This window comes from Vicugna pacos, chromosome 8 (assembly GCF_048564905.1).
Source record: "Vicugna pacos chromosome 8, VicPac4, whole genome shotgun sequence".
Classification (NCBI taxonomy): domain Eukaryota; kingdom Metazoa; phylum Chordata; class Mammalia; order Artiodactyla; family Camelidae; genus Vicugna; species Vicugna pacos.
Genome location: NC_132994.1, coordinates 44,343,745 through 44,359,095, shown reverse-complemented (window position 1 = coordinate 44,359,095; position 15,351 = coordinate 44,343,745). Strand labels below are relative to the sequence as shown.

The window sequence follows — 15,351 nt, the reverse complement described above, 5'->3', positions numbered from 1 at the left end:
GAGCAAAACCCATTGGTGGAAAATATTCTCAGTTTTTATTTATACAACAATGTCTTTAAATCATCCTCATTCCCAAAAGCCTTCTTCTAGGCACATATCTAGGTCACCAGCTGTGCTCTTTGAGCATTTTCAATATATTATTCCTCATTCTTGTTTTTCTTTCTTCCACTGAGGTGGGGGACTTCTGTGTTTATAGTTGAATTGCCATCCCTTCCTATGTGATCTGTCTTTTCTTTCTGGCTTCTTTAAATGTTTTCTCTTTGCCTTTGCTCTACTACAGTTTCTCTATGCTTTATTGGAATAAGAGCTTTTTATTGTGAAATGCTTTCAGGACATATCTCTTTATATTTTTTCTTTTAACAATTTGAGGGATTTGTGGCTACTATTTCTTCAAATATTATCTCTTCATTTTTTTCCTTCTTCTAATTAGGAATTTGTTAGGTATGTATAATCTTCTTAATAACTCTTTCACATTTTTCATCTCCTGGTGTCTCCATGCCATATTTAGTGTAATTTGATCGATTTTAGCATACATTCACTAATTATTTCTTGAGCCTTATATTATTTTCACTCATCTAGTGAGATTTTTATAATTTATATTTTTGTTATAATAGTCATTTTCCCAATCTTATTGGTTATTCTCATAATCTGTTGCTCATCCTTATTTATAAATTTATATTTTATTTATTAAAACATTTCATATATTAAATTTTGAATATGGAAATTTTAATATTTGAAGTCCTTTGTAATATAAATTTGTTGTTTGTTGTTTCTTCAGATTTTCACTCATCCTGGCCTTTTCTTTTCCATGTTTGGAACTTTAATTATGAGTTCATATTTTTTCTTTCCCTCAATTTTATCTGAACTTTTCTTTCTTTGTCTCTGTTGTCCCCATCCTGCTCAGCTTTTGTTCCACTCTTAGCAGTTTCTTGCCACTTGAGAGGCCCTGTCCTGGAAGTCAGCACTGGCTCATCAGGTCCCCGAGGTCATAGGGCACCTGATGGCATCAGCCCTCAGCCCTCCTGATGAACCCTTTATGCTCACCTGCCAATGGACTGGGCAAAGTCCCTCCCAGCTTCAGCTGATGATCTCAAGTCATTCTGCCTCCCTTTTCAGAAAATATCTATTGGCCATGTGGGGTTCCCTATTTTGGGGTCTCTCAGAATCTCCATTGCTTCCTCTTCTACAAACACTAATACCTGGTAGGTTTTTGACTCTTCAACTGTCCCCATCCACATGTGTTTTAGCGATCACTTCATTTTGTAATACATATTGTTCATGGCTTTTCTATTACTGCTAATATTTCTATCTGTTTTTATGGGGGGATTTGGAGGAGATTTAAATACTGTGTTGCTTCTAGCATCTCAGAATCCCCTGGGACAGTTCTCTTTTCATCCCACCGTCCCAGACATGACAAGGGATCTCAGCTCCTGCACCCCCACTTTGCTCTTTGCACACCTAATTTTTGAGTTTCAGTTTTAATATGATCCCTTGTCCTCAGGATGACCTTACTTTTCATATATCGGCCGGGTTTTTTAACCCGTTCCTGGGGCAGAAGGGAGGGTTCTGTTTGGAGGTTTCCTTCACCTCCTCTGAGCCCAGCGCTGCAAATGAAAGGTGTGATTTTGTAGTTGTCCTTGTTGTCTGTATTATAAGTATTGCAGTCTAATAGTTGTTTTTAATGTCACCCACAAATCTTGTTTTAACCAAGGTTCATGCTTTACTTTTCTAAGTTAAAAAGTAAAGTACCTGATATCTTAGTTCCAGGCAACCATATAAAACTAAATCTATTAACATTTTAGATAGTTCTTCATCATGGAATCCTAAATTTAATCTTTGAAACAAAGTCATTCTCAGTTAATACATATAGAAACAAACTTTCAAAAAAAAGACAACATGCCTTCTTGTAGAATATAGATGAAAGCTTAATTCAGGTTAAAATGACTGACTTTTTTCTTGTTGGAGATCATTTACTGGGATGGAATGTTGATAGATACTAACATCGGTGTAGTTTCCATTAAAAACAAATTAGCACCAAACAACAAGGTTCTGCTTATAGCACAGGGAACTGTATTCAATCGCATGCACTAACCTATAATTTAAAAGAATATGAAAAATGATATATAAATAACTGAATCATTATGCTGCACAACATAAATTAACTATACTTCAATAAAAACAAGGAAACAGGAAAAACAAATCAGCACCAAATTCATGGTAGCAGTACAATCGTCAGAGGGTAGAGGCTGGTCATAGAAATTGGCTTCAGATGGACTGGGTCCGATTATGACTTAAAATAAACTGCTTAACATCTTTGTGCTTAGAAGCCTTATTTTTTAAATGTGATTAATGATAATAATGTTACTTCATCAAAATTTTGGGCAGATTAAGTAAGATAAACCAGTAGAGTACATAAATGATCAGTGCATAGCGAGTGATCATTAATTGCTGCCTGTGAGGAGGAGGATGATGGTGATAATGATGATAAAGAGTTACTTCCCTAGTTAGAGACAAGTTTTGCTTATACGCTTTTGTGTCAAAACGGATAAAACAATGAGATCAAAAATAATAATAATAATAAAGAACTTCTCACTTATTGTCGGGTAGATTTAAAACAATCCTACATTTTTACAACATGGATGATTAAATTCATGGAGATTTTGTACTAGGAGGAAAAAAAAATGGCCAAAACCTTCTGAATAGGTGCTAGCTGCTATGCTCACCCGCTCTGATCACTCCTTCTGCTAGACCCCGGAGAAAGTCTGTGGATAAGGCATATTCGGTGAAATCTTTGTCACTGTTTATTACTAGTTTTTGGGTACCAGCCATGTGGCCTCATTCATTTACTGATGATGTTAAAGTGTTCTGACATTGCCCTCAAGACAGTCGTGTTTTATCCTTAGAGTGACAGGACAGACACTCAGAAAGGATTGCATACGTTTACTGAATACCCTTGGCTTCACTGTGTGCAAAATTCCAAATGTGAACTGTCTCTGCATACTTTTTTACTCCCTGCGGTCAATTCCAAGAATCTGTGGATATTGCTCAGTGGAGCGGTTAATTTTCTTTAAAACTCGTGACTATTTTAAATAATAGCATGTATAGAAGAGCCTTTTACACCTGATAGCTAAAATAAACTGGCTGTCAACCGTTGCCCTGAACTAACAAAGATTCTTTAAAAAAATAAACTCTTAGAATATAATGTTACATCAAGTTATTTATACATAATCTAGCAAATCAGTTGAGGAAATAATTTGTAGCCTTCAATATTTCTGCAGACACAAGGTGATGCAGTGAATTAGATGGAACAAGAAGAGTGAAGAATACAAAAATCCATGCTAAGTGACTTTTGTGTCTGTACCTAAGGAGCCCAGATGTTTACCTATGAGTATTTCTTGAAACTGCACAAATCAGAATAGACTTCTAGTAGAAATAAACATGCAGTAACTGCTGGTACACACACATGCATTATTTAGATAGATTTTACTTATTTATCCTGTTTGCTAAGAGTATGCAGAGCAGACTGGGCACTATGCAGGAAACTATTCTCCGTAAAAATAAGAAAAATAAATTTAACGCTCTGTGCCGTCAATGCTGATTCTTTAAAATTGTCCTTCTCTCCAAATTGCAATCTCTTTTCACCTTTTCTTTTCTTTTCACCCACAACTACCCTCCCAACATTTATCACTCCATACTCCTCCTTGACCGCATCCTTTCTTGCCTTCTCTGATTCTTGCTCCCTCAGTCCCTCATCTTCAGTTCTCATTCTGAGAGATCCTCTTCCCTCTGCTCACAAACATCTTCAGACAATTCCCTTGTATAGAATGAAATGTCCCTGACCCTTTCTGTTCCTGAAGCTCTTGTGCTTTTGTTCTGCTTTCATTTACAACCACACTATTTTTTTAAATTTTTTAACATTGTTTATTGATTTATAATCATTTTACAATGTTGTGTCAAATTCCAGTGTTCAGCACAATTTTTCAGTCATTCATGGACATATACACACTCATTGTCACATTTTTTTCTCTGTGATTTATCATAATATTTTGTGCATATTTCCCTGTGCTATACAGTGTAATTTTGTTTATCTATTCTACAATTTTGAAATCCCAGTCTATTCCTTCCCACCCTCTACCCCCATGGTAACCACAAGTCTGTATTCTCTGTCCATGAGTCTTTAGATTCCATATATGAGCGATCTCATATGGTATTTTTCTTTCTCTTTCTGGCTTACTTCACTTAGAATGACATTCTCCAGGAGCATCCATGTTGCTGCAAATGGCGTTATGTTGTCGGTTTTTATGGCTGAGTAGTATTCCATTGTATAAATATACCACTTCTTCTTTATCCAGTCACCTGTTGATGGACATTTAGGCTGTTTCCATGTTTTGGCTATTGTAAATAGTGCTGCTATGAACATTGGGGTGCAGGTGTCATCCTGAAGTAGATTTCCTTCTGGATACAAGCCCAGGAGTGGGATTCCTGGTCATATGGTACGTCTATTCCTAGTCTTTTGAGGAATCTCCACACTGTTTTCCATAGTGGCTGCACCAAACTGCATTCCCACCAGCAGTGTAGGAGGGTTTCCCTTTCTCCACAGCCTCTCCAGCATTTGTCATTTTTGGATTTTTGAATGACGGCCATTCTGACTGGTGTGAGGTGATACCTCATTGTAGTTTTGATTTGCATTTCTCTGATAATTAGTGATATTGAGCATTTTTTCATGTGCTTTTTGATCATTTGTATGTCTTCCTTGGAGAATTGCTTGTTTAGGTCTTCTGCCCATTTTTGGATTGGGTTGTTTATTTTTTTCTTATTGAGTCGTATGAGCTGCTTATATATTTTGGAGATCAAGCCTTTGTCGGTTTCACTTGCAAAAATTTTCTCCCATTCCGTAGGTTTTCTTCTTGTTTTATTTCTGGTTTCCTTTGCTCTGCAGAAGCTTGTAAGTTTCATTAGGTCCCATTTGTTTATTCTTGCTTTTATTTCTTCTAGGAGAAAATTTTTGAAATGTATGTCAGATAATGTTTTGCCTATGTTTTCCTCTAGGAGGTTTATTGTATCTTGTCTTATGTTTAAGTCTTTAATCCATTTTGAGTTGATTTTTGTATATGGTGTAAGGGTGTGTTCTAGCTTCATTGTTTTACATGCTGCTGTCCAGTTTTCCCAACACCATTTGCTGAAGAGACTGTCTTTATTCCATTGTATATTCTTGCCTCCTTTGTCGAAGATTAGTTGACCAAAGGTTTGTGGGCTCATTTCTGGGCTCTCTATTCTGTTCCATTGGTCCATATGTCTGTTTTGGTACCAATACCATGCTGTCTTGATGACTGTAGCTCTATAGTATTGTCTGAAGTCTGGGAGAGTTATTCCTTCAGCCTCTTTCTTTCTCTTCAGTAATGCTTTAGCAATTCTAGGTCTTTGATGGTTCCATATAAATTTTATTATGATTTGTTCTAGTTCTGTGAAATATGTCTTGGGTAATTGGATAGGGATTGCATTAAATCTGTAGATTGCCTTGGGCAGTGTGACCATTTTAACAATATTGATTCTTCCAATCCAAGAGCATGGAATATCTTTCCATTTTTTAAAGTCTACAACCACACTATTTTTTTATTGAAGTATAGTCAGTTTACAATGTTATGTCAATTTCTGGTGTACAGCATGATGTTTCAGTCATACATGAACATACATATATTTGTTTTCATATTCTTTTTCATTATAGCTTACTACAAAATATTGAATATCATTCCCTGTGCTATACCGAAGAAACCTGTTGTTTATCTGTTTTATATATAGCAGTGTGTATCTGCACATCTCCCAATTTATTCCTTCCCACTACCTTTCCTCCCCAGTAACCATAAGTTTGTTTTTTCTGCCTACGAGTCTGTACAACCACACTTCTGAACTAAGTTTCCCACCAATTCTTTGTCACCTCTTCAGGATTTAACCCCATGCAGTCTGAATATTAACCCTGACACTTTCCTGAAATAGTGCTCTAATGGCTCAACCCAGACTTCCAAATTGCAAAGCTTAGCTGCCTTCTCTCACTTCTCCCCCATTCTCAACCTCTGTGATGCATTCAGCATTGTTGGTCTCCATGCAGACAAAGACATACCACCTGAACCTTTCTGAAATCCCATCTTGCTTTCTCTTTTTGATCCACGGCTGGAAATCAGGCTTGAAGCTCAGCAACAACTTTCAGGCAAAGGACAGAAAGAACTGGGTTGTATTTTTTTCAGTACATTCTACTTGATCACAAAATAACACACACACACACACACACACACACACATTTAGGTGTTGGAATTGGCACTTATGTGAAATGAGGCAGATTGTGAAATTGGAAAAAGGATAAATTCTCGGTTAATGAAAAGATACAAACACCACTTAAAAATACAATACCTCGGCCTCTCTATCATGATCGTTTATTGTTTTCATAAACTAATAGCTCTTAAAGAACCCATGTGTCAGTAGCTCCAATTCAGTGAGTACAAAGAGTTGTACAAAAGCCAGACTTTAACATCAACGTGTTTAAAATATCAAAATGGGAGCCGCGCAGACAAGAACTCCTGTCTGCTCAGTGACTCTATTATGGTGGACGTGTCTGCTTTGGATGGGAGGATACACTGGTACTTACATTCCTTTGGAATCCAAGTTTCTATGTAAGTACAGGATGGGGTCTACAGTTTGAAGGTCAAGACAGTATATTTCTAGTTTTCATTGTTTGGAACATGATTGCTGAATTTCTTATAGTGATTTGATTAATAGAACAGATTTTACACTTTCCTCTTGCATTGTCATTACCATTTCCAAAGACAATTAGGTAACTCTTCTATTCATCCCCCTGAAGGAGAACAGACTGTTGGAAGAGCAGAGGAGCACACTTAGAGGAACTCTGTTTCATCTCTGCTCTGCACAAGTGCGTGGCTCGTGCAGAACTCAAGTCTGTCCAGGCCTGCCTGCTGGCAAACACTTGGTAGGCAATAGAGCACGTAGGTTAGAGCAGAGGTTACTGAGTTTAGGAGGCCATTCTTTAGCAGTAAAACGGCATCGTGGTTAACACAGCCTCGAGCTGAATGCCTGTGTCAGAATCCTGATTTCCCCACTTCCTGGCTCTGGGACCTTAACTTCCCAGGCTTCAATGATCCCTTCTGTAAAATGGGAATAGTAATAGTACCCTCCTCACAGGTTTGCTGAAGAAGGGGAATGTGTTACTCCTTGTGCTCAGAACTGGCTGGCACATTGCAGGTGTGCTCTTTTTGAAATAAATATAAGTCCTCATTCAAGTGGCTCTGATCCCAGATTGGGATTCATGCTCTAGCCCTGCCACTCACTCGTTTTTATGACCTTGGGCAGCACTTAACCCCTCTCTGCTCCATTGATAAAGGAGATTTAAAATAAGAACACCCACCTTATAGTGGTGTCATCAGGACTGAATATGCTAACATATGTGAAATGACTTCATAAGACCCATCAGGTGGTAAGTGCTAAGAAGTACTAACTTAGTGCCATCATTAAAAGTGATGTCTCAGCTCTCCCGGTTTTGTCCTTTAACTCAATGCATATCACTTCTAAAGTTTTCCAGACATCTTGCCTTCTGTCTTGCTTCCTGTTAAACATTTGCAATTTCAGGATGAGTCAACACCGCAACTGAACTCATAAAAAAGTAAACTTCATGATCCCTGGCTACTGAGTGCCTCTCAGGTTTTCCTCATTGCTGGAAATGGTACCACTATCTTCTCCAAACTCAAATAATGCGTGATGTTATCCCTCGTTGTCTTAATCTCTTGCATTCACATGTACTCAGTTCTATTCAATTCTACTTGCAAAGCTGCCTTTATGTTCAACTCCTTCAGTGACTCCTAATTGAAGAAATCATGGTTTCTATGTTGACTATTAAAATGCATTCCTAATTTCTTTGAATCCATTCTCTCATGTTCTAGTCTTATTATTCTTACTAAGCACATCTAAACTACTATTTCTCTCTTGAACAACCTTCACTTGCCGGGACATTAAGTAGAGACAACTCTGCCTGACCTACGAAGATCTTCCCCATGATAATCTAATCCAACCTTTCCAGGTGTGGTTCTCCTGCCCTCCTCAGCATTCTCTGTGCTCCTCTCATAGCCTCTGTCCTTTGCTGGATCTAGTCTTTATTCATATGGCTGTCTTCTCTTTAAACTTGCCATCTCTTTTAGTCAAAATTCCCTCAAAATTACACAGCCCATTTCAAATTAGACTTCCTATATAAAACATTTTCCTCTGACTATCCTTCTCATAAAAGCAAGTCACTCCTTAAAATTCCCTTGGCATAGTTTGATACTTATTTTATAATAATGACTGTACCTATTCAGAGTCAAGTAATTTATCCAAACCATCACTTGCTCAATCAAGCCAGAAGGTTCAAGAGAAAATCAACTGTAGTGCCTGACTCCTATTTTTTTTTTTGTATTCTGAACAGTGACAATTACAAAATTATCTCGAGTTCAATAAATTTCTGTTACTGTTAAGTTGCTTCTACAGAGATTGCATTTCTGCAGCAACTGCCCTAGGTCTGCACTTTACCTCGTTCCTCTGTTCTCCTGGTTAGCCTGAGCAACTGACATTCTCACCAGCTTGTATCACCTGTAGCTAGTTCACTCTGGGTCAGAACACAGAATTTGGGGAAGAGAAGCTAAGGTTTTTATTTCATCCGTGTTTATTTCCCCGGGAGTAACAAATAAATCCAGAGAATAGGTGCCTTGGTTTTAAGTGGCTATTATCTACAAAAATAAAAAGTCTATTCCTGGCATACAGGGACTTTGCATCATTTTAGTTCTGTAAACATCCTACATGGAAATTAGCAGATCTTTACTACACAATTAAATATATTTATTATTTGATTCTAAGAACTCTGAAATTATTTTTTAAAATTAGATATTAAGTTACTTCAAAATAGCATGTAATCATTTATACCTTTCCTTTATTTATAGCTGTTGATGGGGCAGTTTAAGAACATGGTCACTTAATCCAGTATTTAATTGAGTTAAAACTGTATAAATATTTTTAAAACTAATCAGGTTGGAACTTTAATAATTCACCATTAAAATGCTAGTTATTTTGTTTCTTTTTCCCATTTTGTTCTTTTACATAACATCTCCTCCTAAAGGTCACATTTCTTTCCTGTTAGAGAAAATTTGCATACTGACCTATTTTATCCCTTTTCTATTTATTTATGAACAGCTGATATGGAAAATCTGAATAATTAATACAAAACGGACCCTCTTTCTGATCGTTACCAGTGCTAAAAAGTTGATATAAAAATTTAAAGATCATTTAATTATATTGTGTTTGAATTATCTCTGACTTAAAATTACTGCCCCATTATTCCACTGTGTACCTTTTAAGTAGAGTGCACAAAAGACAAACAATATACACACTGCACCTTGAGTCATCGTTTATGTATCCGAACTTCCGTTCAACCTTCAATGTCTTTCTTTTTTTTTCTTTTATTTTCACTTTTTAAAAAATTATTTTTATTGAGTTATAGCCATTTTACAATGTTGTGTCAAATTCCAGTGTAGAGCAGTTTTTCAGTTATTCATGAACATACATATATTCATTGTCACATTTTTTTTCATTGTGAGCTGCCATAAGAGCTTGTATATATTTCCCTGTGCTATACAGTATAATCTTGTTTATCTATTCTGCATATGCCTGTCAGTATCTACAAATTTTGAACTCCCAGTCCGTCCCTCCCCACCCCCTGCCCCCTTGGCAACCACAATGTCTTTCAATTGTATTTACAATTGTCAGAAGTCAGTCAGCTAATAAAATATGTGGGTGGGCCAATCCTCTTGATCTACTACGTGTGTATGAATTTATTTATCTCAAATTCCCTAAATTCCAAAAGTGACTGTGGTTTGGGGAAGCAATTTTAGGAGTCAGAGGAGGAGAAGCATGTTTGGGAGGGTCACGGAAGGCCCTCCTCACCCTAAGCCAGCCTCTGCTGGCCTGCTGACCACAGTCCCAGCACAGAATCTGTCTCCTCCCCACCCTCTATCCAAATCAGAGCAGTTGCCTTATTTGTCAGAAAGCTCTTGTTTGTAGAGAAACTAGATGCTGAGTTTAGAGATTAGGAGATCCTCTATCTCTTAAAGACTTTTAAATACAATATATTTCCTCCTTGGGAAATCTGGGAACTAGATCATGAATTGATATGTCTTGTCTTTACTCTCTAGGAGATTCTGAAGATGTACCAGCTTCAAAGACAGCTAAAGGTAAGCTTGTTATCTTCAGTTCACTGTGAGTTTTCTCTTAAGGCTGTAATATTTCATTTGTCTGTTTTATTTAACTACTCTTGATTTAGTTCTCAGCTTTACCTAGGCAAAGTTTTGATGGTAGGCTTATTTTTTAAAATAAACAGCTTTTGTATATTATTTGGAAAAAAGTATATATATCCATATTTGAAGGCAATAATTGGACACTGATTTAGTTACAAGCAATTATTAAGTGCATTTATTGGCCAATCTGCTTACAAGAGTAAAATTTCAAAATTGTCATTTCACCAAGGACTACAGCGATGTTATTTGACGGCAGGAGGACCATATAAATGTTTAAATATGAAATTGATGTATGTTTAATAGGAAAAATTGAGATAACTCACATATACTAGCAGCAATAGCATAGAGAAAAGAAGGAAGGAGGGAGGGAAGGAAGGAAGGAAGGAAGGAAGGAAGGAAGGAAGGAAGGCAGGCAGGCCGGCCTCAAACCTCAGAAAAATTCACTACAACCAGATACATGATCTTAGGCAAGTATTTCCAGGACTAAATTTCTTCATCTGTATTGTAATGTTTTCAGCTAATTTAATTTAATGCATTTTTCCCTGAAGGGTGTCTTGGCTTCCTAGTTTGGCTTGTTATATGACAGATATTTTCTGTTCTACTTCTAAACTTGCCTGTGGACAATGAGAGTTTGCCTAGAAGACGTTCTTGTCATCAAAATATAAGTTCTGTGGCAGTGCCTGGAATTAATTAACAGTGTGGAAAATAGTGCTCTGAGAAAAGACACCCGAGAATAGGTTCCTGATTCTTACGAAACGATTTACACTTGCCTTAAGGTATTTTTTGAATACTAAACTTATAGGTTTTTTTTTTTGGTGAATTATTAAGAACAGTAACTCTTAATTTGTTGCTTACTTCTAGACGATAGCTTCTCAAACTATTTTATACACAAATCGTTTGGCAATTTTGCTAAAATGAAATAAGTCAGGGTTGGGGGACCAAGAACCAGGTTTATATGTCTCCCGAGTGATGCTGAAATTACTGATCCATAGAGTACACTTTGAGAAGGAAAATTCTTGAACTCATTTAGAATCTGATGAAATCTAAAACCTAGCTTTAGGTGGAACACACACACACACACACACACACACACTCTCTCACATACATACATATACTTACATCTTAACATTTCAGAGTTTACAGCAAACCCTGTGAAAGTTCATCTATGGGCACTGGTAAAGAACTTCTAACCTAGGGAAAGGGGTTCTTATAAGGGTTATGTCCCTCACAAATTTAAAGTTATTTTGACTAAAATGTTTGTTTTGTAGCTAGATTCCATCCTTACCATATTATAACTGAGCATCAAAGACCTCTTCTAAGAAATGAGTGGGTGTCAGCTAGCCCTCCATTAACATCCAACACATCAGGACCAGTTTCTAGCTGAATAATTGCCTGTAGCATTTCCCATTCTTTTCTTTCATTGCCTCCTCTTCAATTATTCGCTTTTACCTATTAAAATTTAGTGAAAGACTGAACAGAATCTGAATATGAACCTAGCTAGAACATATTATAAGTAGGTCAAATAGCTCCTGTTTCTTTCACATTGTGCACCTTTTTAAGACATTTTCAGTTCCCTACCTGTTTGTATAACAGCTGTGAATGTACAAGTTATTTACCTTCATACTTTTTATCCACTAGAAGAAGCTGAAGACGTGCCTTCCACAAAGAAGCAAAAAAGTAAGTTTTTGGAAAAAAGATTAAAACTAAGGCATTCTGTATTAAAAATGCTACATATAAATTGAAGCTTTAGACTCTTTCAAGAAGACCAGTATTAGAAGAAAAAGACTTTTAGCACAGACATGAAGAACATTAAAGTAGGTCACTTATATTTCAAAGAGAAGTCCTTCACTTTTTGTGTCAGGAATAAAGGCACATATTTGGAAGAATTACAAAGTAATGACTGAAGTGACATTTATTGTAAACCATTCTACCCAGCTCTGATCCTGACCACTCTCACAGAATCTGTGCTTAAATATGTGTTACTGTCTGCTTTATAAAAAGAAAACTGAAGTGATCTGCTGAAATTTTTTTATATCAGAAAGAAAAAAATGTAGAAATAGGTCTCAGCAATTCAATTGCTTAGAAACTCACTTCAAAGATTGAAAGTTCTTTTTGATTTTTCTCAATATATGGCAGGCTCTTAGTATTCAATCTTTGGGATCATTGATTTTAGAATGAAATCAATATTCATATGCGGTTATAAAATCCAGTGTCCAAGATTCTCATTATTCCAGTACTTCCAAATTAGACTTCTTTTTTTCAGATGGTAAAGCAATACCTCTTGGATTCACATATGCATAAAAGTCATTGCTGGACAGACTAAAGGAAGCAATTTTTGAAATGGGTGTAAGAGAAGTTTGCTCCACATAATGCTCTTAAAGTAAAGAATAGACACTTATCTGAGGAAATGATGTCAGTAAGGTTCTCTGGGTTCTGAAGTGTTTCTTAAACTTATTTCTGAAGGAAATTACAAAAATGCCCTCTACAATAGTGAATGCTTCCTATTCAGTAGTAATACTTGATTAATTGAACAAATATTAAGTGCCTACTATGTTCTAAGCACAGTAGTCCCCGTTTAGATGCTCATTATAACCCTTCTTATAATCGCATTGTATGAAATACAGGGAAATAAGCAGTCTTAACAGTACTTTTACATATTGTTGCAAAATCCACAGTCAACCTGAGCATGGATTTCTGCTTTATATAGCAATGCTTTCCCAATTGTTAACCTACTTATAACAATTTGTGGCTATATCACACAATAGTTGACATCTCTTATTTCATAAATATTAAAATGTAACAAGATAGCTGGATTATAGTAATGCCAATTTTCTGGTTAGGATATCATAGTATAGTTTTGCATAGATGTCACCACTGGGGAAAACTAGGTGAAGGATATATTGGCTCTTTCTGCATTCTTTCTTACTATTGCATGTGGCTCTACAATTATCTCAAAATAAAAGTTTAATTAAAAACAAGTACATAAGACTAACCATTATATATAAAATAGATGAACAAAAAGTTTCCACTGTATAGCACAGGGAACAATATTCAATATCTTGTAGTAACCTATAATGAAAAAGAATATGAAAAGGAATATGGGTACATACAGGTATGTCTGAAACATCATACTGCATGCTGAAATTGATGCTGCATTGTAAACTGATGATACTTCAATTAAAAAATAATAAGTAAATAAGTTAAACAATGCAATTTTTTAGTAAAAAATATCAAATACTTTAAATTCATCTGGGGGACTTACTGTAGCTAAACAATATTTTCTATTTTCGTCTTACTATAAAGCAATTCTGTAGTTTATAGTAAGATATTCATGAGCCTTTTGTATAACTTTAACATTTGCAGCTATAATGATATTTTCATTGATAACCTATCCAACGTGAATGAAATAAACGTGTCAGAACAGCACCCGCATCTGAGAGGGTTCAGCTGGAAGGCAGCCTGCCGTTGGCGGGCTGTTCTCCTTTCGGTGCTGGTGTGGCCATTCTCCCTTAAGGCAGGCCCTTCTTTATTGCCTGTCCACCCCTCAAGTTCCTACAACCTTGGAGGTTGGGGGCAGCTTGTGTTATTGACTCTGTTTGAGGCTAGGACAAAATGGAAAATAATTCTGGATGAGATAGAGAAGAACTAAATTCCAGATTTCTCTGAACTCCTTTCATCACTGAGAACCCAGTGATTAAAGTCAGCTGACACCACAGCTGATCAAAGCAGAATGACCCCTTGTCGCTTCCCTCAGCTTCCTCTACCCACACTTTGCTTTATGCTACCTCCTGAACCCTTGGGCTCATATGGATTTGGCCAGTTTCCTATTCCACGTACCACTAGCTGCAATTGTCATTCTCTTCCTGCCATCTGCAAAAGTCTGTGGTTGGTTGACAGAACACAAACGGGTAGAACGGATGACACTGAAGAGTCAGTCAGGGCCCAGAATTGTGTGGAGGGGCTCAGCTCGCCATCGCTTAACAGAGCTGCCCCCTGGGAGTCCCGGCTTCCTGGGCCCAGAGCTCTTGCTGTATCCAGCGTGCACACTGCCTCTCTAGGCTGTAACTCCTTTCCTGGGCTGCTGTCTGCTCCGACCACAGAGCTGCTACCTGGAGATGCTGCCCTAAAGAGCACCTGAGCCAGCTCGGGACAGTGCTTGCCTCCAGAGTAAATGGCAGGACTTCAGAAACCGCAAAGTTCTCTGTGGAGTTATAAACACACAGACACAGACACACACACACACACACACACACACACACACACACACACACACACTTCAGTTACTTTGTATATTGACAAACTCCTGTTTTGAAACCTGTTCTTACATAACAGCTTTTCTGAAGACTGTGTACATTAGTAGACTCCTAGAAACTAAGCACTTCGACTTTCTATGCCAGGCTTTTTTTATTAGCATTTTATTAAGGGCTTATTATGTGCCAAGAAGGATTTCAAGTGATTCACATATATTAACTTACTTAATTTCCACAGCATTTCTACGAGGGTTTTGTTTTGGTCTTGATTTTACACATGAGAAACTTGCTGGTCATTGTCGAGGTCCCTGACTGCGAACCCATGTCCACGCGCATCGTGCTGTACTTGCCTCGCTGTGCTTTACCTCTGTTCCTGATAACATTCATGCTCTACTCCTTAGGCCCCATCAGTTTCTTCCAATGTGTCTACTTGGATGGATACAATGGCTACGGATTTCAGTTTCCTGTCACTCCTGCACACAGCCCTGGAGAGAGCTCTGGCCAGCCAAGTTCTCCAGGACAGAAACAACAAAGACCGTAGATACACGTGCATGACCCTTCAAGGGCTTTAACTTTGAAAATAGGATCCTCTGTTTGTCCACAGTGGCACAGGCAATTGAAATCATATAGTATGGGGAATTTATTTTAAAATATTTTACTCTTCTGCCTGGTGTAGAGAGAAAGGGCAGGCAAGGGGATTGAATGACAAGCAGACAAGATGAAGAGTCTGGCAGTCAAGAATCTGTCATTTGTTTGTTGCTGGGTGTGAGAGCTTA

General features: G+C 37.2%; 1 protein-coding gene across 1 annotated transcript in view; it reads left to right on the top strand.

Annotated features, from left to right (window-relative positions):
* The window catches only part of TRDN (triadin), a gene marked incomplete at its 5' end in the record, with an annotated part of 362,619 nt that extends 347,503 nt beyond the window's left edge, over positions 1 to 15,116 (top strand). Inside the window, 3 exons of the mRNA XM_072965935.1 lie at positions 10,224 to 10,262; positions 11,964 to 12,002; positions 14,977 to 15,116. Of these exons, the coding sequence (XP_072822036.1) occupies positions 10,224 to 10,262; positions 11,964 to 12,002; positions 14,977 to 15,116 (218 nt within the window). The remainder of the gene's footprint in view (positions 1 to 10,223; positions 10,263 to 11,963; positions 12,003 to 14,976) is intronic.
* Between the last annotated feature and the right edge of the window lie 235 nt (positions 15,117 to 15,351).